We start from the raw sequence: 27,041 nt of genomic DNA on the forward strand, positions 1-27,041 counted from the left end.
AGTTCAATGCAGCATGTTCATTGTTTTTGTAGGGAAAAAATCGTCCCGAGTCGCCATGGTTAGATTAATAAAACCAAAAAAATTTGGTGGGTTTTCAATGCCAAGTTTAGAACACTATAACTGTATTTGCATGGTTAAATTTGCAAGTGATTGGCTATCAGAAGCAAACTATGTCACATATTTGGATATTGAGACAAATATGGTAGCCCCGTTTGATCTAAGGGCTCTGTTGCATTATCCTCCCACCAAACTACCAAGCAATATTACTAACATGGCGACTTTTGTAAATATCATATCAGCATGGCAGAAATATTGTAAGTTACTGGGACATGGCCCTAGGGTCTCTCAATTTCTTTCTATCACAGGAAACCCAGATTTTGTACCTGAATGATATAACCCTGTTTTTTAAAAGTGGAGGCAGAAGGGAATTATTTACATATCTCACCTAATGCAGGAGAATAATAACAGTCCAATCATATGCAGAACTTTCAACTAAACATGCTCCCCCGGTAAAGGATTTCTATGCCTATTTACAGATTAGGAGCTATGTAGCTCACATAATTAGATTATATGGATGAGAATGGGGCGCTACTGAGATCCCTAATGGGATAAAGCTATACAGGGTGGGTATTCGAACAATTTCATACTGGTATAAATCCTTGTTTTCTAACTTTGGTCAAAAATATTTAAGGAAACTCAAAGAGAACCTATTAAATTTCCTCCTGAGTACATCAGAACAAGATATCGTAAAGAGTATTAGGTTATCAGAATTTGCTACCATGAATATAAGCTGGAGGGAATCAGAAATAAAAATATAGCTGCAAGCAGCAATAGAGGTGGCCAAGCACATTGCCCTTGCAATGGCATACAAGCTGCTAAGTCACAATATATAGCTATAAAGCAAATTTCACATCTTTAACATAAGCAGTTGCAAAGAAAACACATTTTGAAATTTTCGCTTAAACCAATATGGCTGCCATAGCTTGTGATCAAATCCTTCAACATGAACAACTGTGACTCTAGGTCACAATATAAGGTTACACAGCAAGTTTTACAGTTCTAACATAAGCGCTTGCAGAGAAAATAGACTTTCAATATTTTTGCGTAAACCAAGATGGCTGCCCGATCATAAGATACACAGCCTTCATATTACGCACAATAGTGTTCACCATAGATAAACAATAAACATGGCAAAAATAAAGCATTTTTGTAAGATGGTTTTTGTTTTATTATTAATTTTAAAATATTGTTAAGCGCTTTTGAACAATTCAAAATGGCTGCTAAACCACATGACCTATCAACTTCTCTTGAACAAATCTGAATGTTAGTCATAAGATAACTCTGTAAACAAAATTTCAAGTCTGTCCCAAAAGCGGTTTCGGAGAAGAAGATTTTTGTAGTTTTTAAAAACGCATACAAAACAAAATGGCCGCCAAGCGTTGCAATGTTAGCTTTTAAATTGCACATACTAATACTAATGCTCACTTTGGACCACTACAATTTGCAGAAGTTTCATGAAAATTTGCAAATGTTTTATTTCACAAAGGCGACTGTGCAGTGCAAATTTTGACTGCAATATTGCCTTTAGGTGTCATGACTATGTGTAATCACGTGTCTGTTACACTGTAATATAGTTAAATAGTGTAAACATAATGCATAATGTTCAAATTTACGCAATTAAACCGCGATAAAAAGGTGAATGGCTCATAGCGGCCATGTTGATTATGGAAAATCCGCAGTTTGAACAATCTTGGTAGATGACCTTGCAAAGAGCACATGTGCAAAATTGCGCTTGATTGCACTTAGCGGTTTCAGAGAAGATGTTTAAAGATTTTGCAGCTAGATAATGCGACTAAATCACTTCTCTTGAACAAACTTTATTCTAAATCAGTGCAGCAGTACCCACAGCAAGTTTCACAACTGTACCATAAACGGTTCCAGAGAAGACGATTTTCAAGCGTTTGTTGAAATTTATCGCAAAAAGAAATATGGCTGCTAGGTCACGTGACCTATGAGATTTATTTTGCAAAGGATTAGGCACAGCATAGATCTCTAGCACTGTACCAAGTTTCATGAGTTTTTGAGTTATGCTGTGGTTATTATAAGCATTTGAAAAAAAGGCGGAAAAATAATTATAATGCAAGCAATAACAAATAATAATGTAGCTGCAAGCAACAATAGAGGTGGCCAAGCGCATCGCCTTTGCAATGCCATACAAGCTGCTAAGTTACAATATATAGCTATACAGCAAATTTCACAGCTTTAACGTAAGTGGTTGCAAGGAAAACGCATTTTCGAAATTTTCTCTGAAACCAATATGGCTGCCATAGCTTGTGACCAATTCCTTCAACATGAACAACTGTGACTCTAGGTTACAATATAAGGTTACACAGCACGTTTCACAGTTCTAGCATAAGCGGTTGCAGAGAAATTAGATTTTCAAAAATTTTGCGCAAAACAAAATGGCTGCCAAATCATATGATATTCAGCCTCCATATTATGCACAGTAGTTCTCACCATCGATGTCAATAAACATGGCAAAAATGAAGCTTTTTTGTTTTATTATTTAAAAATATTGTTAAGCGTTTTTGAACAATTCAAAATGGCTGCCAAACCACATGACCTATCAACTTCTCTTTAACAAATCTGAATGTTAGTCATAAGATAACTCTATATAAACAAAATCTCAAGTCTGTCCCATAAGCAGTTTCGGAGAAGATTTTTTGTAGTTTTTAAAAACAGCGCATACAAAACAAAATGGCCGCCAAACGATGCAATGTATGGCTTTCAAATTGCACATACTAATGCTCACTATAGACCTCTACAATTTGCATTAGTTTCATGAAAATTTGCGACTGCGCAATGCGAATTTTGACTGCAATATTTTCTTTGAGGGTTATGACTACGTGCAATTATTTGTCTATTACACTGTAATATTGTTAAATAATGTAAAACTAATGCATAAAGTGCAAATTTATGCAATTAAATGTTGATAAAAAGGTTAATACCTCACGGCAGCTATGTTGATTATGGAAAAAGCGCAGTTTTAACAAACTTGGTAGTGGACTTTGCAAGGAGTATATGTGCAAAATTGTACTTTATTGGCTTAAGCGGTATAAGAGAAGATGTTTAAAGATTTTCGCAAAATGCAAGATGGCTGCTACATCATGTGACCAAGGCACTTCTGTTGAGCAATGACAAATCTAGGTCAAAGCAGCACTGAGCACAGCAAGTTTCAAAGTTGTAACATAAGCAGTTCCAGAGCTGAAGATTTTTAAGCGTTTCTCGAAATTTGTTGCAAAAAACAAAATGGCTGCCTAACCATATGACCTTTGAGTTAAATGTTGCATGAGATGAAGCATTGCAATAGGCTGTACCAGCATACCTGATTTCAAGAGTTTAGCATAAGTAATTTGTGTTTTGTGAGCAATTGACTCAAAACAGGCAGTATTGAATTACAAATAATTACAATAAACATACTGTAAAACCAATATTGCTGCTGCATCATGTGACTGATTCTTTCCTAATGAACAATTGTTAATCTAGGTCACCATATAAGATTATGCAGAAAATTTCAGTTTTCACAAGCGGTTGCAGAAAAAATAGCCTTTCGTTATTTTCACGTAAACCAAGATGACCCGATCATAAGATATACAGCCTCCATATAACGCACAATATTGCTCACTATAGATGTCAACAAGCATGGCAAAAATAAAGCATTTTTGTCAAACAGGTTTTTTTTTTATTAATTAAAAAATATCGTTGAGCAATTTTGAACAATTCAAAATGGCTGCCAAACCACATGACCAATTGACTTCTCTTGAACAAATCTGAATATTGGTCATAAGATAACTCTATAAACCAAGTTTCACATCTGTCTCATAAGCGGTTTCGGAGAAGATTTTTGTAGTTTTTAAAAACGGTGCATACGAAACAAAATGGCTGCCACATTGTGTAATGTATGGCTTTCATATTGCACACACTAATGCTCACTATAGACCTCTACAATTTGCAAAAGTTTCATGAAAATTTTCAAATCTTTTATTTCACGAAGGCGACTGCGCAGTGCTAATTTTAACTGCAATATTGTCTTTAAGGGTTATGACTTTGTAATCATGTGTCTATTACACTGTAATATTGTTAAATATTGTAAAACTAATGCATAAATTGCAAATTTACGCAATTAAATGTCGATAAAAAGGTTAATGTCTCACGGCAGCCATGTTGTTGATTATGGAAAAATCGCAGTTTGAACAAACTTGGTAGAGGACCTTGCAAGGAACATATGTGCAAAATTGTGCATCATCACATTAAGCGGTTTAAGAGAAGATGATGTTTGAAGATTTTCACAAAATGCAAGATGGCAGCCACATCATGTGACCAAGGCACTTCTCTTGAGCAACAGCAAATCTAGGTCATACTAGCACTAAGCACAGCAAGTTTCAAAGTTGTAATATAAGCAGTTCCAGAGCTAAAGATTTTTAAGCGTTTGTCAAAATTTGTCGCAAAAAGCAATATGGCTGCCAGAGCATTTGACCTATGAGTTCAATTTTGCATGAGATGTAGCAGAGCAATAGGCTGTACCAGCATACCTGATTTCAAGAGCTTTGCAAAACAAGTTAAGCAGTTATGGGCAATTGAATAAAAAGCTTGGCGGAATAAAAATTTAAATAATAATAATCGTAACAATAACAATAGGTTGTCCTGCAACTTTGTTGCTGGCCACCTAATTATTGAATAATTATTAACTCACACCGTACAGGATTTATACATTTTCTAAAAATAAACAACATAGTCAATGCTATAAGTGTAGAGTGGAAATAGCTATCATACACTGCATGTGGGCATGCCCTAAAATCAAACAATATTGGACTAAAGTAAATTTTTGGCTCAATAAACCCTTAGAGAATAAAATAATCATTACATGTTTTCAGGTTTTTTCTTATTCTCGGGTAGTAGTTATACTGGGGAACATTATTTGATAAACCTTACTTACCATTCTGGCTGTTAGGAATCAATTATTAAGGGAATGGAAAGCTGCAAGGGTGCCTAGCTTAGCCGAATTGATTAGTATAATAAAGTTGCAAATGACAATTAAAACGCTTGACTCAAGACTATTTATTGATTCACAGCTTAGAGCTTTCTTTGCAAAATAGAAAAAAATTATCATAGCATGACGATTATCACTCCAACATCAATTTATAGATCGTTTCGAAACTCTAGCATTTTTATCGCTTATTATTTCATGATAAACTGCCTGTTTTTAAAAAAAAAAAAAAAAAAAAAACTATTAAAACCAGGGGCACTTTCATTCATGAAAGTTAACATTGCACCGGATTTTACAAATACCTTCTTCTCCAGTGTGCTTAGAGGAATGTGGCTGCACCTCACTGACTGGGCCCATAGGAGGCCGAAACAATCGTCTGGGGTTGTCATGTTCCTTGTTCTGAGGAGAATTGCCTGGTATTTCTGGGCTGGACTGACCTTACTTGGCGGGATCAGACTGATATACTTCAGGAAAGTTTTCCTCTGTGAAAAGCACACTGGTCTAAAAGAGGCTGCTTCCGTGTGGTAAATCGCCATAGAACTAGCTAATGAGCTGTTGTTCGTTCCTGGTAGAGCGCTTCTCTCTTTGTATGCACCTTCTTCTCCTGAAACGCTGGATCGTCGATCCCTCCGCCTGCTTCTTCCTGCTGTACTTACACAGCAATGACGGAACCGGCCTCCTCCCATTACGGTGTGGCCTCACCAGATAAAATCTCCTGGGGGGAAGCCATGATTGGAGAGAGACGGTTTCGTCATTGCTTATGAAGTACAGAGGAGCTGCAGGCGTGGGGACGGCAATCCGGTGTTTCAGGAGAAGGTAAGTATTTGTAAAATTCCGATGCAATGTAAATTTTCATGAATGAAAGTGCCCCTGTTTTTAATAGTTGTTTTTTTAAAAACTGGGCACTTTATCATGGAAGTTGACATTCACTTTAATTCATATACACAAATAACCTTAAAAAGCATTTCTCATGCAGCTGGTAAAAAAAAGTCATTGGAAACACATTAAGGGAAAAACTATTTTATAGTATACTGTCCCTTTAAGTTAAATCTCCATAAGACTCAAAGGATAATCACTATCTTATTTTTTTTTATAAAAATATTCCAGTTTAGGTTATATAGTGAGTAATACACTCACCTGTGTTGAATGTCCTCAATCTTAGTTACTGGTACTCTGTCAATATGTTTTTTACCTGCAAATCACCCGTTTCTTATCTGCCACAACCACAAGTTAAATAACAAATTGCTTGATTAAGGACATAATTAATTGATTTTCCATCTTGTCTTTTTCTCTAGACTGTTAATTCTGCTGTTGTTCAGCTGTTCGTTTCTGATCGCAACTCCTCATGGACAAAAAAATGCTGTGGGGTAGTATGCCTTGTAAAGGACAATCCTCAGCGGTCCTATTTTATCAGAGTATACGATATAAAGGTAAGATCTTATTTATTCTTACTAATTAGGTTGCTAATTTATAAACATCAATGTTCTACACAGAAAATGTTGCATTCTGGGTGATCTTATATTATTACTAAGTATTACAGTTAATTATAACTGTTACTTACCAAAGCACAAATTAATTACATAATTTAACATAAATTAAATGATAATTTGATAAGTGTGTGCTAATTTTAGTTTAATATTTGATAATTATTATTTTAAAAATTATATATATAAAAGAAAACAAAAGACTATGAATACCACGCTATCCTCTAAACTATTCCTAGAACACCCTATAAGTACAATAAAAAAGTACAAATAATAATTATCAAATACAAATAATATATAAAAGTCCACAGGATATTCTATATCCGAAAGATGGCAGCAAAACAAAGATTGTTAAATGAAGACTCCCAAGTTGTCTTCACAAAGAGTAGATGTGTTCAAGAGAATATGTGTCAGCGCCTTCCTTCCGTGGTGTATACAAAAATAAGAGTGTGTGGGGTCACAAATCCCCTATCCCCATGCACTTACTTCTAAAAACCTCAATCAATATGAGGTAAGTAGTCACCAATTGTAGTAGACACCCGTAATAGCTGAAGAATCCAGGTCCGCAAAATTATCAGTCAGGAACACCGGTAGAATAGATCAGCTGTGCTGAAACTGAAGTGGTATATCGAATCACCACAGTGTGTCTTTTCTGATGTCTGTCAATGTTTGTAACAGAGAGCTCACCCATTACTGTGTCTGTGACATATATATATATATATATATATATATACATACACACCAATACTACTGTTTGGCTCCATAATATTCTTACTGGCAACTACATTTTTAACAGATTTGTCGACCTATAACATTTGTCTTTATATATATATATTTATTAGTTCATAGGTTCAGTCAACGTTTCGGTCCTCGCAGGGACCTTTTTCAAGAATGTTCTCCGTAATCCTCAGAGTGAAGCGATCAGCGCTTCACTCTGAGGATTACGGAGAACAGTCTTGACAAAGGTCCCTGCGAGGGCCGAAACGTTGACTGAACCTATGAACTAATAAAATAAAGTATTTTTGCTTATTAAGACCTGTGAGTGCCTCTTCTTTTGAGAAGTTTCTACCTACCTACCATAGAGTATATAATTTATTTTTTTTATGATGGTTAGAGTCCACAAGCCTTGACATGTGGAATTGAATTACCGCCACTAGGAGGAGGTAACGAACCCTAACAAGGTTTTAAGTCCCCCCACCTCTGCAAGCAAGATTTTATTATTTTCTATCTAATCATTTATTGGGAGCTCAGACCTAACTTTAAACACAGTACCCCTCTTCCATCTTGGCTCAGGGAAGACTTCAGGATAATGTCTCCAAGATTCTGAGTGAAGCAGGGGTAAAGGAATACCTCAGTTATGCCATGTCAGTACTCTCATGGGTAAATCTCTCAGCCATAATTGCCCCCAGGCGTCGCAGGGACCTCACCTCTTAGCCTCCACCTGAGGAGTTGCTGGTATATCCGCAAGTATCCTTTGCAGTATATTTACTTGCACTGGATCAGCATTCTGTGAGGGAGAAAGGCCTCAGCTAGCTGTTAAAATACAGTGGAGGGGTGATGCAGTCCAGGTAAGTGACTCACACTAAACACAGCCCAGGAACTATCCCTAGTACTTTATTTGTATAGGTCCTACATAGTTGGGGGTTCACAGCCTTTACACATACCGCTTTACCTATGTGTTTAACACCGGAAATTCTGGAATTCCGAATTAAAATCCCTCTTATTTTATTGCCCTATGACCCCATAGCAGTCTCAGTATGTGTTTGACTTAGATTTTCCTTTTTTCCTCTCAAACCAAAAGAGCTTCACTGTCTCTTAAAGAAAACCGCCAACTGCCGATAGTCTAGTCAAAATTAAACTTTCATGATTCAGATAGAGCAGGCAATTTTAAACAACTTTTATCAAATTTTCTTTGTTCTCTTGGTATTGTTATTTGAAAACGCAAGAATTTAAGCTTAGAAGCCGGCCCATTTTTGGTTCAGCACCTGGGTAGTCCTTGCTGATTGGCGTCTAAATGTAGCCAGGTGCTGAATCAAAAATGGGCCGGCTCCTTAGCTTACATTCTTGCTTTTTCAAATAAAGATTCCAAGAGAACGAAGAAAAATTGATAATAGGAGTAAATGAGAAAGTTACTTAATATTGCATACTCTATCCGAATCATGAAAGTTTAATTATGACTAGACTATCCCTTTAACTTTGCATGAAAATGGTGTTTTACTCACAGGCTTTGACCTGCATATCGTTTTGGAGTTAAGCTCTGCACCCCATCTGAACCCCCCCCCCCCATATAGGAGCTGCTGAGGGGGTGGATAGGTGAGTTTGTTTTCTGAGTGTTAATTATTTGGTTAATTTCTGACTTCTGAGGTGTTTTTTATAGGCCGTTTGTTGTATTTTATGTAAATACACTTGTTATTTAAAGGTGTGGAATATCTTTATTTCCATTTACTTCTTTTTTCCTTATTATTTTGGTGTCATGTCTGTACCCCTATCTAATATGACTGACCCATTAAAAGAGACCCCTAGGGAACATACTACAGCCCACGGACATTCTGCTGTCTATTATCCATGTTTATTATGCAAAACTGTTCCACTATACTAAATTAACAATTGTCTGCTAATTTAGATCTCTAATTCACTTCACAACCTATAAACCTGTCAGTATAGCACCTATCAGACATTTAGTGCCTATGCCTATTTATGTGGATCAGGGGGATTCTACTGACTTTTCTCCAGAGTTTAAAACAAGTCTTCAGAAGACTGACACAGTTTTTAGTCACTGTCCCCAAACCAAATAAGTGTAAGCGAAAATCAGGAGATTTACCTCACTCCACCTGTAATACATAGGGTTCCTATTCCCCAGACCCTATTCCCCAGACCACCAAGCTAACAAAGCTCTGACTTGGCCGAGTCTCTTTCTGAGGGTGAAATCTCCTCTGCGGACCCTGATCCTATAAATGAACCAGATAATTATTCCACGTTTAGATTTAAAGTGACCCATATTCGCTTCATGCTTTAGGAGGTTTCTTTCATGTAATTAGCAAGAGTCCATGAGCTAGTGACGTATGGGATATACATTCCTACCAGGAGGGGCAAAGTTTCCCAAACCTCAAAATGCCTATAAATACACCCCTCACCACACCCACAATTCAGTTTTACAAACTTTGCCTCCGATGGAGGTGGTGTAGTAAGTTTGTGCTAAATTCTACGTTGATATGCGCTCCGCAGCAAGTTGGAGCCCGGTTTTCCTCTCAGCGTGCAGTGAATGTCAGAGGGATGTGAAGAGAGTATTGCCTATTTGAATGCAGTGATCTCCTTCTAAGGGGTCTATTTCATAGGTTCTCTGTTATCGGTCATAGAGATTCATCTCTTACCTCCCTTTTCAGATCGACGATATACTCTTATATATACCATTACCTCTGCTGATTCTCGTTTCAGTACTGGTTTGGCTATCTGCTATATGTAGATGAGTGTCCTGGGGTAAGTAAGTCTTATTTTCTGTGACACTCCTAGCTATGGTTGGGCACTTTTGTTTATAAAGTTCTAAATATATGTATTCAAACATTTATTTGCCTTGACTCAGAATGTTCAACTTTCCTTATTTTCAGACAGTCAGTTTCATATTTGGGATAATGCATTTTAATTTAACATTTTTCTTACCTTAAAATTTGACTTTTTCCCTGTGGGCTGTTAGGCTCGCGGGGGCTGAAAATGCTTCATTTTATTGCGTCATTCTTGGCGCGGACTTTTTTGGCGCAAAAATTCTATTTCCGTTTCCGGCGTCATACGTGTCGCCGGAAGTTGCGTCATTTTTTGACGTTATTTTGCGCCAAAAATGTCGGCGTTCCGGATGTGGCGTCATTTTTGGCGCCAAAAAGCATTTAGGCGCCAAATAATGTGGGCGTCTTATTTGGCGCGAAAAAATATGGGCGTCACTTTTGTCTCCACATTATTTAAGTCTCATTTTTTATTGCTTCTGGTTGCTAGAAGCTTGTTCTTTGGCATTTTTTCCCATTCCTGAAACTGTCATTTAAGGAATTTGATCAATTTTGCTTTATATATATGTTGTTTTTTCTCTTACATATTGCAAGATGTCTCACGTTGCATCTGAGTCAGAAGATACTACAGGAAAATCGCTGTCAAGTGCTGAATCTACCAAAGCTAAGTGTATCTGCTGTAAACTTTTGGTAGCTATTCCTCCAGCTGTTGTTTGTATTGATTGTCATGACAAACTTGTTAAAGCAGATAATATTTCCTTTAGTAAAGTACCATTGCCTGTTGCAGTTCCTTCAACATCTAAGGTGCAGAATGTTCCTGATAATATAAGAGATTTTGTTTCTGAATCCATAAAGAAGGCTATGTCTGTTATTTCTCCTTCTAGTAAACGTAAAAAATCTTTTAAAACTTCTCTCCCTACAGATGAATTTTTAAATGAACATCATCATTCTGATTCTGATGATTCCTCTGGTTCAGAGGATTCTGTCTCAGAGGTTGATGCTGATAAATCTTCATATTTATTTAAAATGGCGGCCCTCATTCCAGCTCAGCTGGTAGGGGGCAGGTTACGTTTTTTCAAGGAAATTTGGATCAATTCTGTTCACAATCTTTGGATTCAGAGCATTGTTTCAGAAGGGTACAGAATTGGTTTCAAGTTGAGACCTCCTGCAAAGAGATTTTTTCTTTCCCGTGTCCCAGTAAATCCAGTAAAAGCTCAAGCATTTCTGAAATGTGTTTCAGATCTAGAGTTGACTGGAGTAATTATGCCAGTTCCAGTTCCGGAACAGGGGATGGGGTTTTATTCAAATCTCTTCATTGTGCCAAAGAAGGAGAATTCTTTCAGACCAGTTCTGGATCTAAAAATATTGAATCGTTATGTAAGGATACCAACGTTCAAGATGGTAACTGTAAGGACTATCTTACCTTTTGTTCAGCAAGGGAATTATATGTCCACAATAGATTTACAGGATGCATATCTGCATATTCCGATTCATCCAGATCATTATCAGTTCCTGAGATTCTCGTTTCTGGACAAGCATTTCCAGTTTGTGGCTCTGCCGTTTGGCCTAGCTACAGCTCCAAGAATTTTTACAAAGGTTCTCGGTGCCCTGCTGTCTGTAATCAGAGAACAGGGTATTGTGGTATTTCCTTATTTGGACGATATCTTGGTACTTGCTCAGTCTTTACATTTAGCAGAATCTCATACGAATCGACTTGTGTTGTTTCTTCAAGATCATGGTTGGAGGATCAATTTACCAAAAAGTTCTTTGATTCCTCAGACAAGGGTAACCTTTCTGGGTTTCCAGATGGATTCAGTGTCCATGACTCTGTCTTTAACAGACAAGAGACGTCTAAAGTTGATTACAGCTTGTCGAAACCTTCAGTCACAATCATTCCCTTCGGTAGCCTTATGCATGGAAATTCTAGATCTTATGACTGCTGCATCGGACGGGATCCCCTTTGCTCGTTTTCACATGCGACCTCTTCAGCTCTGTATGCTGAAGCAATGGTGCAAGGATTACACGAAGATATCTCAATTAATATCTTTAAAACCGATTGTTCGACACTCTCTAACATGGTGGACAGATCACCATTGTTTAATTCAGGGGGCTTCTTTTGTGCTTCCGACCTGGACTGTAATTTCAACAGATGCAAGTCTCACAGGTTGGGGAGCTGTGTGGGGATCTCTGACGGCACAAGGAGTTTGGGAATCTCAGGAGGTGAGATTACCGATCAATATTTTGGAACTCCGTGCAATTTTCAGAGCTCTTCAGTTTTGGCCTCTTCTGAAGAGAGAATCGTTCATTTGTTTTCAGACAGACAATGTCACAACTGTGGCATACATCAATCATCAAGGAGGGACTCACAGTCCTCTGGCTATGAAAGAAGTATCTTGAATTTTGGTTTGGGCGGAATCCAGCTCCTGTCTAATCTCTGCGGTTCATATCCCAGGTGTAGACAATTGGGAAGCGGATTATCTCAGTCGCCAAACGTTGCAATACCCAGAGGTATTTCTTCAGATTGTTCAAATGTGGGAACTTCCAGAAATAGATCTGATGGCGTCCCATCTAAACAAGAAACTTCCCAGGTATCTGTCCAGATCCCGGGATCCTCAGGCGGAGGCAGTGGATGCATTATCACTTCCTTGGAAGTATCATCCTGCCTATATCTTTCCGCCTCTAGTTCTTCTTCCAAGAGTAATCTCCAAGATTCTGAAGGAATGCTCGTTTGTTCTGCTGGTAGCTCCGGCATGGCCTCACAGGTTTTGGTATGCGGATCTTGTCCGGATGGCCTCTTGCCAACCGTGGACTCTTCCGTTAAGACCAGACCTTCTGTCACAAGGTCCTTTTTTTCCATCAGGATCTCAAATCCTTAAATTTAAAGGTATGGAAATTGAACGCTTGATTCTTGGTCAAAGAGGTTTCTCTGACTCTGTGATTAATACTATGTGACAGGCTCGTAAATCTGTATCTCGAGAGATATATTATAGAGTCTGGAAGACTTATATTTCTTGGTGTCTTTCTCATCATTTTTCCTGGCATTCTTTTAGAATACCGAGAATTTTACAGTTCCTTCAGGATGGTTTAGATAAGGGTTTGTCCGCAAGTTCTTTGAAAGGACAAATCTCTGCTCTTTCTGTTCTTTTTCACAGAAAGATTCCTGATATTCATTGTTTTGTACAAGCTTTGGTTCATATAAAACCTGTCATTAAGTCAATTTCTCCTCCTTGGAGTTTGAATTTGGTTCTGGGAGCTCTTCAAGCTCCTCTGTTTGAACCTATGCATTCATTGGACATTAAATTACTTTCTTGGAAAGTTTTGTTCCTTTTGGCCATCTCTTCTGCCAGAAGAGTTTCTGAATTATCTGCTCTTTCTTGTAAATCTCCTTTTCTGATTTTTCATCAGGATAAGGCGGTGTTGCGAACTTCTTTTGAATTTTTACCTAAAGTTGTGAATTCCAACAACATTAGTAGAGAAATTGTGGTTCCTTCATTATGTCCTAATCCTAAGAATTCTAAGGAGAAATCGTTGCATTCTTTGGATGTTGTTAGAGCTTTGAAATATTATGTTGAAGCTACGAAATCTTTTCGTAAGACTTCTAGTCTATTTGTTATCTTTTCCGGTTCTAGAAAAGGCCAGAAAGCTTCTGCCATTTCTTTGGCATCTTGGTTGAAATCTTTAATTCATCTTGCCTATGTTGAGTCGGGTAAAACTCCGCCTCAGAGAATTACAGCTCATTCTACTAGGTCAGTTTCTACTTCCTGGGCGTTTAGGAATGAAGCTTCGGTTGACCAGATCTGCAAAGCAGCAACTTGGTCCTCTTTGCATACTTTTACTAAATTCTACCATTTTGATGTATTTTCTTCTTCTGAAGCAGTTTTTGGTAGAAAAGTACTTCAGGCAGCGGTTTCAGTTTGAATCTTCTGCTTATGTTTTTCGTTAAACTTTATTTTGGGTGTGGATTATTTTCAGCAGGAATTGGCTGTCTTTATTTTATCCCTCCCTCTCTAGTGACTCTTGTGTGGAAAGATCCACATCTTGGGTAGTCATTATCCCATACGTCACTAGCTCATGGACTCTTGCTAATTACATGAAAGAAAACATAATTTATGTAAGAACTTACCTGATAAATTCATTTCTTTCATATTAGCAAGAGTCCATGAGGCCCGCCCTTTTTTTGTGGTGGTTATGATTTTGTATAAAGCACAATTATTCCAATTCCTTATTTTATATGCTTTCGCACTTTTTTATCACCCCACTTCTTGGCTATTCGTTAAACTGAATTGTGGGTGTGGTGAGGGGTGTATTTATAGGCATTTTGAGGTTTGGGAAACTTTGCCCCTCCTGGTAGGAATGTATATCCCATACGTCACTAGCTCATGGACTCTTGCTAATATGAAAGAAATGAATTTATCAGGTAAGTTCTTACATAAATTATGTTTTTTAGTACCTTAGAACTATTAGAACCGAATCCAGAGGATTCCAAGGCTGTAAATAAGTTGAATCAGGTTTACTAAAGCTCCGCCCAAAGTTCCTAAGACTTTTGAAGCACCAGACTTGGTTACAGAATACATATCTAAAGAATGGAAGAATCCAGGCATTCCTTTTGCACCTTATAACAGGTTTAAAAAAAATGGATCCACTTTCATAGAAGAATTTAACAGCCCAGGGTTTAGTCCTTAAGGTTGATGGCGCTATTTCCACCTTAGCTAGATGCACTACTATTCCTATTGAGGATAGTTCTTTGTTTAGGGATCCAATAGACCGTAAATCTTAATCCTTTCTTAGGAAATTATTCTCCCAATCAGCTTTTCAGCTTTTGACCTGCAGTAGCAATGACCTATGTGTCCGCTGCGGCGTCCTTTTAGTGTGATTCTCTTTCTCAGATGCTTTCTGATCAATCTTCTGCGGATATTCACAACTGCATTAAAGTCCTTAAGATGGCTTATGATTTCTTTTGTGATGCAGTCTTTGACATCATCAAAATTGATGTCAAGAATATGTCAATTGCTGTTTTATTAAGAAGAGCTTTGTGGCTTAAATCTTGGTCAGCTAATATGGTCTCTAAGAATAGGCTATTATCAGTCCTTTTTGAAGTGAAGATGCTTTCTGGGTCGGCATTTGATTCTATTTATCAAAGCTGTTACTGGGGGAAAAGGGCGTTTCTACTTCAGGACAAAAAGGCCAAGGGGAAGTACAAAAAAACAGTTTCCATCCTAATGGGAGGAGAGTCCACTGCTTCATTACTTGTGGGAATTAAGAACCTGGCCACCAGGAGGAGGCAAAGACACCCCAGCCAAAGACTTAAATACCTCCCCCACTCCCCTCATCCCCAGGCATTCTTTGCCTTTCGTCACAGGAGGTTGGCAGAGAAGTGTCGGAAGATTCGGAGTTGTCTCTTATGGAGGGTAGTACTCTTCGCAATGGGACTTGAGTTTTAAGTAGTCCTGTCAACCTCTCAGTGAGAGCATGGGTGAAAGTTAGAGTCTGTGGATGCAGGGAGAGTCTTTTTGGGAAACTATCCCGACTCAGATTAACAGCTCCATTGACTACTGACCTGTGACACTTGAATGGCCGTGTTCCTGTTCCATGGCATAGATTCTGGTAAGAGCGTTTCATTCTTTTATACATGTATGATAACGCTAGGAGACAGGGTCACAGTGTGACTCCTTTTATCTGTATAGAATCAAGGGTTAATATCTCCTGAGGGGGATCATTTAACAGGGGGGGATAATCTTATGTTTATTTGATTTTATGCTGCTTTTATGTGTGAGATCTTATGGGCTCATAGGCTGTTATGGAATATACAGGTTTCACTTTCACTTTGAGAGCCATGCAGCTTACAAGCTTGGCACACTTTTTCTCTAACTCTCTGTACTCTCTGGGTCATGGGAGGTGGTGAGTGCCACAGCCATTGGGATATAAAGGTGCAGTTTTTGGAATAAAATGTTTCATTTCTATAGTTTTCTGGTTATTGCACTAGCGATGGAGGATTCTGTTACTTAGCGGGCACAACCTCTATTCCTAAAGAGTAATTCCTGGTTATAATGTGAGGAGGCCTTGGTACCGCCCCCCTCAATAATCTCTCTACACATGCATTTTTCCGTAGCATTGCTGATCCTTTATCTGGAGAACGCCATTTTTTCACCAGACGTTACTGGGCAGCTCAGACGGCGGTGTCTGCGGCCTTTAATGCTTTACCTCGCCCTGCTAAGCGCAAGCGAAAGGTTACATATTGCACTTCTTCCCAGATTACATCAGATAATTTATTAGATCTAACGGATAGGTTTATCCGAGGATGAAGTTCTTTCTGAGACTTCAGAGTATGAACATTCTGGGTCTGAGTCTGCTGCCTCTAAACCTCTGACTGCGGAGGAACCAGACTTTAGTTTTAGGAATTTGCACTTCTAAAGGAAGTTTTTTGGTGAATTCAGTGGTTCCAGAGGCCAAATTGCCTAAGGAACCTTTAATTCCTAAATTGGATAGAGTTTGGGGACAGGGTGGTACCTTATCCTTCCCTGCTCCTGTTAGATGGCGAACATATTAAGAATAAATGGGACTGGATTGTTCCTCTCTTCTCCCTTTTAACAAATAGTTCCCAGCCCTGGACTCTGAATGGAGTTGTGAGGTTCCGTCCCTAAAAGGGATGGCACTATCTTCACCCTTGCTAAACGTATTACTATCCCGTTTGTGGATAGCTCTTCGTTTTAAGAACCCATGGATAAAGGATGGAAACTCTGTTAAGAAAGCCGTTTTCAACATACGGCATATTTGTTTCACCCGAAGGCGGCCGTTGCTGCGGTTGCTGGAGAAACTACCTTCTGGTGTGACTCCTTATCTGATTGATCGGGGTGGAGAGGTCCCCTTAACGTTACTCAGGAAAGATTTACGGCCTTGAGGGTTGCAAATTCTTTTATCTGTGATGCTATTAGGCAGATTATTCGCCTAAATTCTAAGGCTTCAGCCTTTTCTGTTTATGCTCGTCTGCGGATATGACTTCTAAGTCTAGACTTCTTTACCTCCCCTTTAAGGGAATGATTTTGTTTGGTCCAGGCCTGGACTCGGTTATCTCCACGGTTACAGGGGGCAAGGGTGTCCTACCACAAGAGAATATGAACAAGTCTAATGGACAATTTTCGTTCTTTTCGTTTTGATAAAGCCCATGTCAGCAGTCCTCCGCTAAGCCTAAGCAAACCAAGAGCTCTTGGAAGCCGGCTCAGTCCTGAAATAAATCCAAGCAGAGCAAGAAGCTCGCCGAGTCTAAGTCGGCATGAACGGTCGGTCCCTGGTCCTCTTCTGGATTGCGTAGGGGGCAAACTGTTGCTCTTTTTAGTCGCTTGGTTCAGGGATGTGCAGGATCCATGGGTCCTGGAGGTCATAGCTCAGGGTCACAAGATAGGTTTCAAGTCTCAGCCACCCAAGGGCATTTCCTTCTCTCTCCTGTCTTCCTGACCAGGAAGGAAGGAAGCCTTTCTGGGGTGCGTACGGGATCTGTTCTCTTAGGAGTTATGTCCCGGTGCCTATCGCAGTGAGAGCTTTGGGATACTATTCAAACCTTTTTGTGGTTCCAAAGAAGAATGGAACTTTCTGCCCGATTTGGACCTGAAGTGCTTAAACAAGTTTTTAAATGTCCCTTCGTTCAAGAGGGAGACAATAGGTCCATTCTTCCCCTCGTTCGAGAAGGGAAGTTCATGACCACAATAGATCTGAGGGATGCTCCCTTCACGTAGCAATCTTCTAGGACCACTTCCAGTTCCTAGGGTTTGCATTCCTGGACCAGCACTTCCAGTTTATTGATCTTCTGTTTGGTCTAGCTGGTATAGTGGTGAGCATAACTGCCTTCCAAGTAGTTGACCCGGGTTTGATTCCCGGCCAACGCGGCATTCTCCAAAACGTTTTTTGGAGAGTGGACCATTTGGAATTTCTCCTGTCTTCTTCGATCCCATGGATGGAAGATAACTCTAGAGAGAGTTTTCTTGTATCGAGTACCAGGGTGGAACTCCCAGGTAATATAATAGTAACAGACCATAGATGTTATAGGCTAGCTTCAACATGTCTTGCCCTCCAGACCTCCTTAATGCCATCTGTGGCTCGGTCAAGACCATCCTGGGTGATTGTGACTACGGTTGCAAGTCTGTCAGGAGGGGGAGCTGTTTGGAGTGCCAGGAAGGCACAGGGCCTATGGACTCAGGAGGAAAAGCTCCTTCCCGATCGCATTTTGGATCTTCGGGCAATATACAATGCTCTGAAGGCTTGGCCTCTGCTGGGTTTGTCCCAGTTTATCAGTTTCCAATCAGACAATATATATCCTCTGTGGCTTACATCAGGGAAGAACGAGAAGCTCCCTAGCTATGAGGGAAGTATCTCAGATTCTGGAGTGGGCGGAGACCCACATTTGTTCGCCATCAGTGATCCACATTACGGGTGTGGACAACTGGGAAGCAGATTTCCTCAGCAGACTATACTTTAATCCAGGGGATTGGTCTCTCCATCCTGAGTGTTTGCAGAAATTTGCAAGAGTAAGATCTTATGACGTCTCATTACCAAGTTACCTAGATATGTGTCGAGGTACAGGGATCCTCAAGCGGAGCTAACGGATGCATTAGCGGGACCTTGGAGGTTTAATCTGATTTATTTTTTATGGCTGTTACCACTACCTAGTGTAGTGGCTCGAATCAAGCAGGCGTCAGTGATACTGATTGCTCTGTCTTGGCCTCAATGGATATGGTTTGCGGACTAGTGGGGATGTCGTTATCCCCTCCATGGAAGTTACCTTGTCGCAGGGATCTGCTGACCAAGTTCTCTTTGTTCATCTATGTCTAGATCTCTAAGGCTGACTGTGTGGAGATTGAATGCTTGGTCCTAGTCAAGAAAGGGTTTCTGAGAGTGTTATTTTTACTTTCATTCAAGCTCATAGCTGGTTGCTCGTCGCCTCTATGATAAGGTGTGGAGGACCTACTTATTCTGTTCTCCAGGATGAACTGGAGAAGGGCTTACTGCAAGTCCCCCAAGGGGACAGATTTCAGCCCTGTCTGTGTTACTGCACAAGAGGTTTGCTGAGCTTCCTGATGTGCAGTCACTTGTTAAGGCTCTGCTAGGATCAGACCTGTGTTTAGATCTATTTCTCCTCCTTGGAGTTTAAATCTTGTTCTTTAGGTTTTGCATGGGCTCCGTTGGAGCCTATGCATGAAGTAGACATTAAATTATTGTCTTGGAAGGTTCCTTTTCTACAGGCTATTGCTTCTGTGTGCAGAGTATCTGTGATTACTACATTGCAATGCATCCCTCCTTATCTGGTTTTCCATGCTGATAAGGCTGTTCTACGAACCAAGTTAGGTTTTCTTCCTAAGGTTGTGTCAATTCGCAACATCAATCAAGAGATTGTGGTTCCTTTCAATGTAATTCTGTATGTGGTTTGTGCTTTGAAGTCCTATCTTCAGACCACGTAGGAATTTAGACAAACTTCTTTCTGTTTGTTCTCTTTCCGGGAAGCGTGGGGGTCAGAGGGCCTCTTCGACTTCCTTATCTTTTTGGCTGAGGAGTGTCCTCCGTTTCGCATTGCGACAGCGGGACATAAGCCTCCCCTGAGGATTATGGCTCATTCAACTAGAGCTGTGGCCTCTTCTTGGGCCTTTAAGAACGAGGCTTCTATGGAGCAGATTTGTAAGGCGGCTACTTGGTCCTCTTTTGCAACATTTTACAAATTTGATGTTTTTGCTTCGGTGAAAGCAGCTTTTAGGAGAAAGGTTCTGCAGGCTGTGGTGCCCTCAGTATAGGGTCCGCCTCCTTTTACCCTCCCATTTTTTTCATTCAGTGTCCTCTAGAGCTTGGGTATTTTTATTCCCACAAGTAAAGAATGAAGCATTGGACTCTCCTCCCATTAAGATGGAAAACCTAAATTATGCTTACCTGATAATTTAATTTCCATCTGTGGGAGGAGAGTCCACTGCTTCCGCCTGTTTGCTCCGGTGGGCGGATCTAAATTTAATATTATCTTCTGGCACCATTTATACCCTATTTCTCCTACTGTTCCTTGTTCCCTTGGCAGAATGACTGGGGGATGAGGGGAGTGAGGGGGGGGGGGGGGTATTTAAGCTTTTGGCTGGGGTGTCTTTGCCTCCTCCTGGTGGCCAGGTTCTTAATTCCCACAAGTAATGAATGAAGCAGTGGACTCTCCTCCCACATATGGAAATGAAATTATCTAGTAAGCATAATTTTATGTTTTTTTCTCCCCTAGAGATCAAAAGTCCCTTTACAACCAGAAGTCTGAATCTTTCAAGCCTTTCTGGAAGCCTGGATCTTCTTGGTCTAAGAACAAACAAACCAAAAAGCCCAATTCAAATCAGAAATCCGCATGAAGGGACGGCCACCTGTCCAGAAGATCTTCTTGTAGGGGGCAGATTTATTTGGTTTCAGAAGGCATGGTCTTGGTCAGTTCAGGATTCCTGGGTTCTCAGTATTATTATATCCCAGGGTTATCACATAGGCTTTTGTACCAGACTTGCCTGGGAACGGTTTCATCTGTTTCACTTTCCAAAGGATCCTGTAAAGGTGGCTGCTTTTGTCCAATGTGTTTAAGACACATTAGTGAATATTCTGCTGAAAAGAACATCTCTGTTTCGATTCAGTTTGTGCACATATTTCGCACATGCACAATGCGTGCTTTTCGGCGAGGGGGTAATTTTAAGAACATATCTAAAATGACCCCCTTGCCAAAAAGCATGCTTTGCGCATGCGTGAGATACGTGCACGTGTTGAATCGACACAACGATGATCTTTTCAGCTGAATATTCACTAAGGATGACGTCCGGGAAAGAAGGGGACAGACGGCCATTTCAAAACTGCTGGAGGAGAACAAGTTAGTTTTTTTACAAGAAAACTATATTTACAGCAAAAATGGGCTACAGTTTAATTTAATATGCATTTTTATAACAAAATCAAAATAAGTTATTATAAATTTTGGGTTGACTTGCCCTTTTAAAGGATGCGTATCTGCACATCCCAATTCACAAGGATAATTTCCAGTTTCTAAGATTTGCTTTTCTCAACCAGCATCACCAATTTGTGCCCCTCCTCTTCGGTCTGACCACAGCCCCTCGCATCTTCATGAAGGTATTAGGGGCTCTCTTAGCAGTGATCAGAGCTCAGGGAATATCCATTGCCCCTTGTTTTGATGATATTTTGTTCAAGCTCCATCTCTTTCTCTGACTACTGCTCATACCAACAGAATGGTATTTCCTTCTTAATATGAGGAGAGTCCATGGCTTCATTCCTTGTGGGAAATATAGAACCTGGCCACTTAGGAGGAGGCAAAAACACCCCAGCCAAATGCTTAAATACTTTCCCCACTTTCCTCATATCCCAGTCATTCTTTGCCTTTCTACACAGGAGGTTGGCAGAGAAGTGTCAGAAGATTCAGTGTAGTTCCTTATGAAGGGTATCCACCCTTCGAAGTGGGACTGGAGTTTTAAGTAATCTTGTTAGCCTTTCAATGAGAGCTTTGACGAAAGTTAGCGTCTGGAGATGCAGGGAGAGTCTTTCTGCGAACCCATCCAGACTCATATCAACAGCTCCTAAGCAATCTCTGACCGTGCTGGTTATCGAAGAGAAGCGGTTTTCTCTGTGTGCCTGGGTCATAGGAAGTGGTGAGTGCCCCAGCCATTGGGGGTATAAGGTGCCGTTTTTGTATATTTTATGTAATGTTCCCTATTGTTATATTAGGTCATAGCTCTTAGCTATGATGTTTTAGAGGGTATTCCCTCTATACCGAAGCCTAACGCCTGTTTATATTGTGAGGAGGCCTTCTCAATTATGTTCCACATGCCTAGAAGAATTGATTATGTCAAAAAAGGTTAACATGTTTGATACCACTAAGCCTAAGGGGTCCCCGTCCCATGAGATGCGCACCCTGCTTTCATCTCCTAATACACATGCAGTTTCCCATAGCATGCCTGATCCTCCATCTGGAGGCGGCCTTTTACTTCCAGACTTCACTGCGCAGTTACAAACAGCGGTGTCTGCGTCCATTAATGTTTTACCTCGCCCTGCTAAGCGCAAGCGAAAGGTCAAATATTGCTATCTTTCCCAGGGGTCCTCATCCAGTTTATTGGCTATAGCTGATAAACGTTTATCTGATGATGAAGTTCTTTCTGAGAGTGTGAACTTTCTGGGTCGGAATCGGCAGCCTCTAAGCCTCTGATTGCTGAGGAACTAGATTTTAGATTTAGGATCGAGCACTTGTGCTTTCTTTTAAAGGAAGTTCTGGCTACCTTAGAGGTTTTAGAGGCCAAGCTGCCTGAAGAACTTTAATTCCTAAACTGGATAGAGTTTACTAAGACAGGGTTGTTCCTCAAACTTTCCCTGTTCCTGTAAAGATGGCAAACATTATTAAGAACGAATGGGAGAGGATTGGTTCTTCCTTCACCCCTTCGTCTGCCTTAAAGAAACTGTTCCCGGTTCCGGACTCTCAATTGGAGTTGTGGGGTTCCGTCCCTAAGGTGGATGGCGCTGTCTCCACGCTGGCAAAACACACTACTATCCCACTGGACGATAGTTCGTCGTTCAAAGAGCCCATGGATAAAAAGATGGAAATTGTTAAGAAATATGTTGCAACATTCAGAATATTTATTTCAACCAGCTGCGGCAGTTGCTGCAGCGACTACCTACTGGTGTGACTCCTTATCGGAATTGATAGAGGTGGAAGGTCCCCTCGATATTATTCTTGATAGAATTAACGCTTTAAGGGTTCGCTAATTCTTTTATTTGTGATGCGAATATGCAAATTATTAGTTTAAATGCTAAAACTGCTGGGTTTTCTGTTAAGGTTTGCCGGGCTCTGTGGCTGAATACCTGGTCTGCAGACTTGACTTCAAAGTCCAGACTCCTTTTCCCTTCCATTCAAGGGCAAGACTTTGTTTGGTCCAGGCCTGGGCTCCTTTATTTCCACGGTTACAGGGGGCAAGGGTGTCTTCCTACCGCAAGATAAAAAGAACAGATCTAAGGGACACCCTAATAATTTTTGTTCTGTTCGTTCTGAAAAATCCAAGCGCCAGCAATCCTCCGCTAAGACCGAGCAACCTAAGACTTGGAAGCCGGCTCAGTCCCGAAATAAGTCCAAGCAGAACAAGAAACCCGCTCAGCATGGAGGGGTCGCCCCAATCAATCTATGGATCAGGTAGGGGGCACACTTTTGCGCTTCTCAGAAGCTTGGTTCAGGAATGTGCAGGTTCCTTGGGTCCTGAAGGTCATTGCTCAGGGTTACAGAATTGGGTTCAAATCTTTTCGACCCAAGGGTAGATTCCTTCTCTCAAATCTGTCATCAAAACCAGAAAAGAGGTTTGCCTTTCTAGGGTGCGTTCGGGATCTGTCCTCCTTAGCAGTCATTGTCCCGGTTCCCATAGAGGAACGAGGCTTGGGATACTACTCAAACTTTTTTGTGGTTCCTAAACAGGACGGAACTTTCCGCCCGATTCTGGCCATAAAGTGCTTAAACAAGTTTCTGAACGTCCCCTCGTTCAAGATGGAGACGATAAGGTCTATCCTTCCCTTAGTCCAGAAAAGACAGTTCATGACCACTATAGATCTGAAGGATGCTTACCTTCATATTCCAATCCACAGGGAACACTTTCAGTTCCTCAGGTTTGCCTTCCTGGACCAGTACTTCCAGTTTATTGCTCTTCCATTTGACCTCGCTACTACCCCAATAATTTTCACAAAGGTTCTGGGGGCTCTCTTGGCCGTGGCCAGAACCCAGGGCATTGCAGTAGCTTGGACGATATCCTGGTACAAGCACCATACTTTTGTCTAGTGGAAGAACATTTAGAATCTCTTCTCTTTCTTCTTTGATCCCATGCATGGAAGATAAACTTAGAAAATAGTTCTCTTATTCCAAGCACCAGGGTAGAATGCCTGGGCACTATAAAACTCACTAGTCATGAGGATATTTCTTTCAGACTAGAGACGCTGCAAGCTGGCTTTGGCATGTCTTGCCCTCTGGACCTCCTCAAGGCCCTCTGTGGCGCAGTGTATGGAGGTGATGTCTCATGGTGTCTAGCATGGACATAATTCCCTTTGCCAGGTTCCATCTCAGACCGTTACAACTGTGCATGCCGAGACAGTGGAAGGGCAATCATTCAGATCTGTCTCAACAGATCTCTCTGGACAACCGGTTGAGAGAATCACTCTCTTGGTGACTCTGTCCAGATCACCTTTCCCGAGGGATATCCTTTTTAAGACCATCCTGGGAAATTGTGACTACATATGCGAGTCTCTCAGGATGGGGAGCAGTTTGAGTAGCCAAGAAGGCTCTCAGGGCCTTTGGTCTCGGGAGGATAGCTCTCTTCCCATCAACATTCTGGAACTTTGAGCAATCTTCAGTGCTTGGCCCCGTCTGAGTTCGTCCCAGTTTATCAGATTCCAATCAGACAATATCACCTCGGTGGCTTACATCAACCACCAAGGAGGAACAAGGAGCTCCCTAGCGATGAGGGAGGTATCTCGGATTCTGGAGTGGTCGGAGGCCCACAACTGTTCTGTCAGCGATCCACATTCCGGGATTTTCTCAGCAGACAATCATTTCATCCGGGGGAATAGTCTCTCCATCCCGAGGTGTTTGCGAAGATATGCAACAGGTGGGGGACTCCAGAGATAGATCTCATGGTGTCCCATCTCAATACCAAGCTACCCAGGTATGGGTCGAGATCCAGGGATCCTCAGGCGGAGCTAATAGATGCATTAGTGGTGCCTTGGAGGTTCAGTCTCCTATACCTTTTTTCGCCAATACCTCTCCTTCCTCGAGTAGTGGTCTGCATCAAGCAGGAGCGGGCATCAGTGATACTGATTGCTCCATCGTGACCTCGAAGGATGAGGTCCGTGGATCTAGTGGGGATGTCGTCATCTCCTCCATGGAAGTAACCTTGTTGCGGGGATCTGCTGGAACAAGGTCCTTTTGTTCATCAAAATCTAGATTCTCTGCAGCTGACTGCGTGGAGATTGAACGCTTAGTCCTATCCAAGAGAGGTTTCTCTGAGAGAGTTATTAACTCATTCAAGCTCGTAATCCGGTTACTCGTCACATCTATCATAAGGTGTGGAGGACCTACTTCTGGTGTGAAGAGCGTGGATTCCCCTCACATAAGGTCAGGGTTTCCAGGATTTTTTCCTTTCTCCAGGATGGTCTGGAGAAGGGCCTTTCTGCTAGCTTCCTTAAGGGACAGATTTCGACCCTATCTGTTTTACTGCACAAGAGGCTCGCTGAGCTTCCAGATGTTCAGTCTTTTGTTCAGGCTCTGGCTAGGGTCAGGCCTGTGTTTAGATCTAGTGCTCCTCCCTGGAGTTTAAATCTTGTTCTTAAAGTTTTGCAGAAGGCTCCGTTCGAGCCTATGCATGTAGTTGACATTAAATTACTGTCTTGGAAGGTTCTTTTTCTATTGGCTATTGCTTCGGCGCGCAGAGTCTCTGAAATGGTGGCCTTGCAATGTGAGCCTCCTTACCTAGCATTTCATGCTAATAAGGCTGTTCTTCGTACTGGGTTAGGTTTTCTTCCTAAGGTCGTTTCAGATCACAACATCAATCAGGAGATTGTTGTTGCCTTCCTTGTGTCCTAATCCTCCTCCTTCGAAAGAACAGTTACTTCATAATTTAGATGTGGTTTGGGCCTTGAAGTTATATTTTCAGGCTACAAAGGAGTTTAGACAGACTAATTCTTTGTTTGTCTATTCTGGGAAGCATAGGGGGCAGAAGGCCTTGTCCACTTCCTTATCTTTTTGGTTGAGGAGCATTATTTGCTTAGCTTATGAGTCAGCGGGTCATAAGCCTCCTCAGAGGATTAAGGCTCATTCAACTAGAGCAGTGGCTTCCTCTTGGGCCTTCAAGAATGAGGCCTCTATGGATCAGATTTGTAGGGCGGCTACCTTGCATACCTTGACTAAATTTTACAAGTTTGACATTTTTGCTTCGGCTGAAGCAGCTTTTGGGAGAAGGGTTTTGCAGGCTGTGGTGCCCTCAGAATAGGGTCCGCCTCCTTTTTTGAACTCCTGTTCATTCAGTATCCTCTAGAGCTTGGGTATATGTTTCCCATAAGTAAGGAATGAAGCCGTGGACTCTCTTCATATTAAGAAGGAAAACATAAATTATGCTTACCAGATAATTTCCTTTCCTTCTGTATCAGGAGAGTCCACGGGCCCCCGTCCATATTTTCCATAGGGTGGACCTAAATTTTGTTTTGTTCTTCTGGCACCATTTATTCCCTGATATTTCTCCTACTGTTCCTTCTTTACTTGGCAGAATGACTGGGATATGATGGAAGTGGGGAAAGTATTTAATCCTTTGGCTGGGGTGTCTTTGCCTCCTCCTGGTGGCCAGGTTCTGTATTACGCACAAATAAGGAATGAATCCGTGGACTCTCCTCATACAGAAGGAAAGGAAATTATCTGGTAAGCATATTTGTTTTTTCCCTCAGGAACATGGATGGGAAATAAATGTCCCCAAAAGTTTTCTATCACCATCCACAAGGGTGTTTTTTCCCAGGAGTGATAATAAACTCTGTTTAAATGCGCTTATTTCTCACAGATTCTGGCAGAACCAAACTTCTGACTGTCTTTTCCTACAGACGGCTCATTCTCCGTCTGTAGCTCAACGAATTGAAATAGTGGGTCTTATGGTAGCAGCGTCAGACGCAATACCTTTTTTGCTTGCTTTCATCTTTGTCCTCACCATTTGTCCATGCTTCAACAGTGTTCAAATGATTGATCCATCTGGAACAGCAGATAGAGCTCAGTTCTTCAGTCAAACAATCTCTCTCATGTCCCTATTTGATCCTTGAAGTTTCTTTTCTTTGGCCCTCTCTGGAGTTGAGGTTACCTATCAACATCCTAGAACTTCATGCAATGCTTTGGGGAAAAAATAATTCAATTTCAGTCAAACATCACTGCCGTGGCATACATACATCAATCATCAGGAAGGGACTCGAAGGCCCTTAGCTATGCGAGAGATATTTTACATTATGCACCCTATCAGA

The 27,041-nt window shown here is 40.9% G+C and overlaps 1 protein-coding gene across 2 annotated transcripts in view; it reads left to right on the forward strand.

Moving 5' to 3' along the window:
• WASL (WASP like actin nucleation promoting factor) overlaps positions 1–27,041 on the forward strand; it is a 503,517-nt gene that overhangs the window by 129,812 nt on the left and 346,664 nt on the right. For both annotated transcript variants that reach the window (XM_053716658.1, XM_053716659.1), the window contains exon 2: positions 6,343–6,477. In XM_053716658.1, coding sequence (XP_053572633.1) covers positions 6,343–6,477 — 135 coding nt within the window. The remainder of the gene's footprint in view (positions 1–6,342; positions 6,478–27,041) is intronic.

Source organism: Bombina bombina, chromosome 6 (assembly GCF_027579735.1).
Source record: "Bombina bombina isolate aBomBom1 chromosome 6, aBomBom1.pri, whole genome shotgun sequence".
Classification (NCBI taxonomy): domain Eukaryota; kingdom Metazoa; phylum Chordata; class Amphibia; order Anura; family Bombinatoridae; genus Bombina; species Bombina bombina.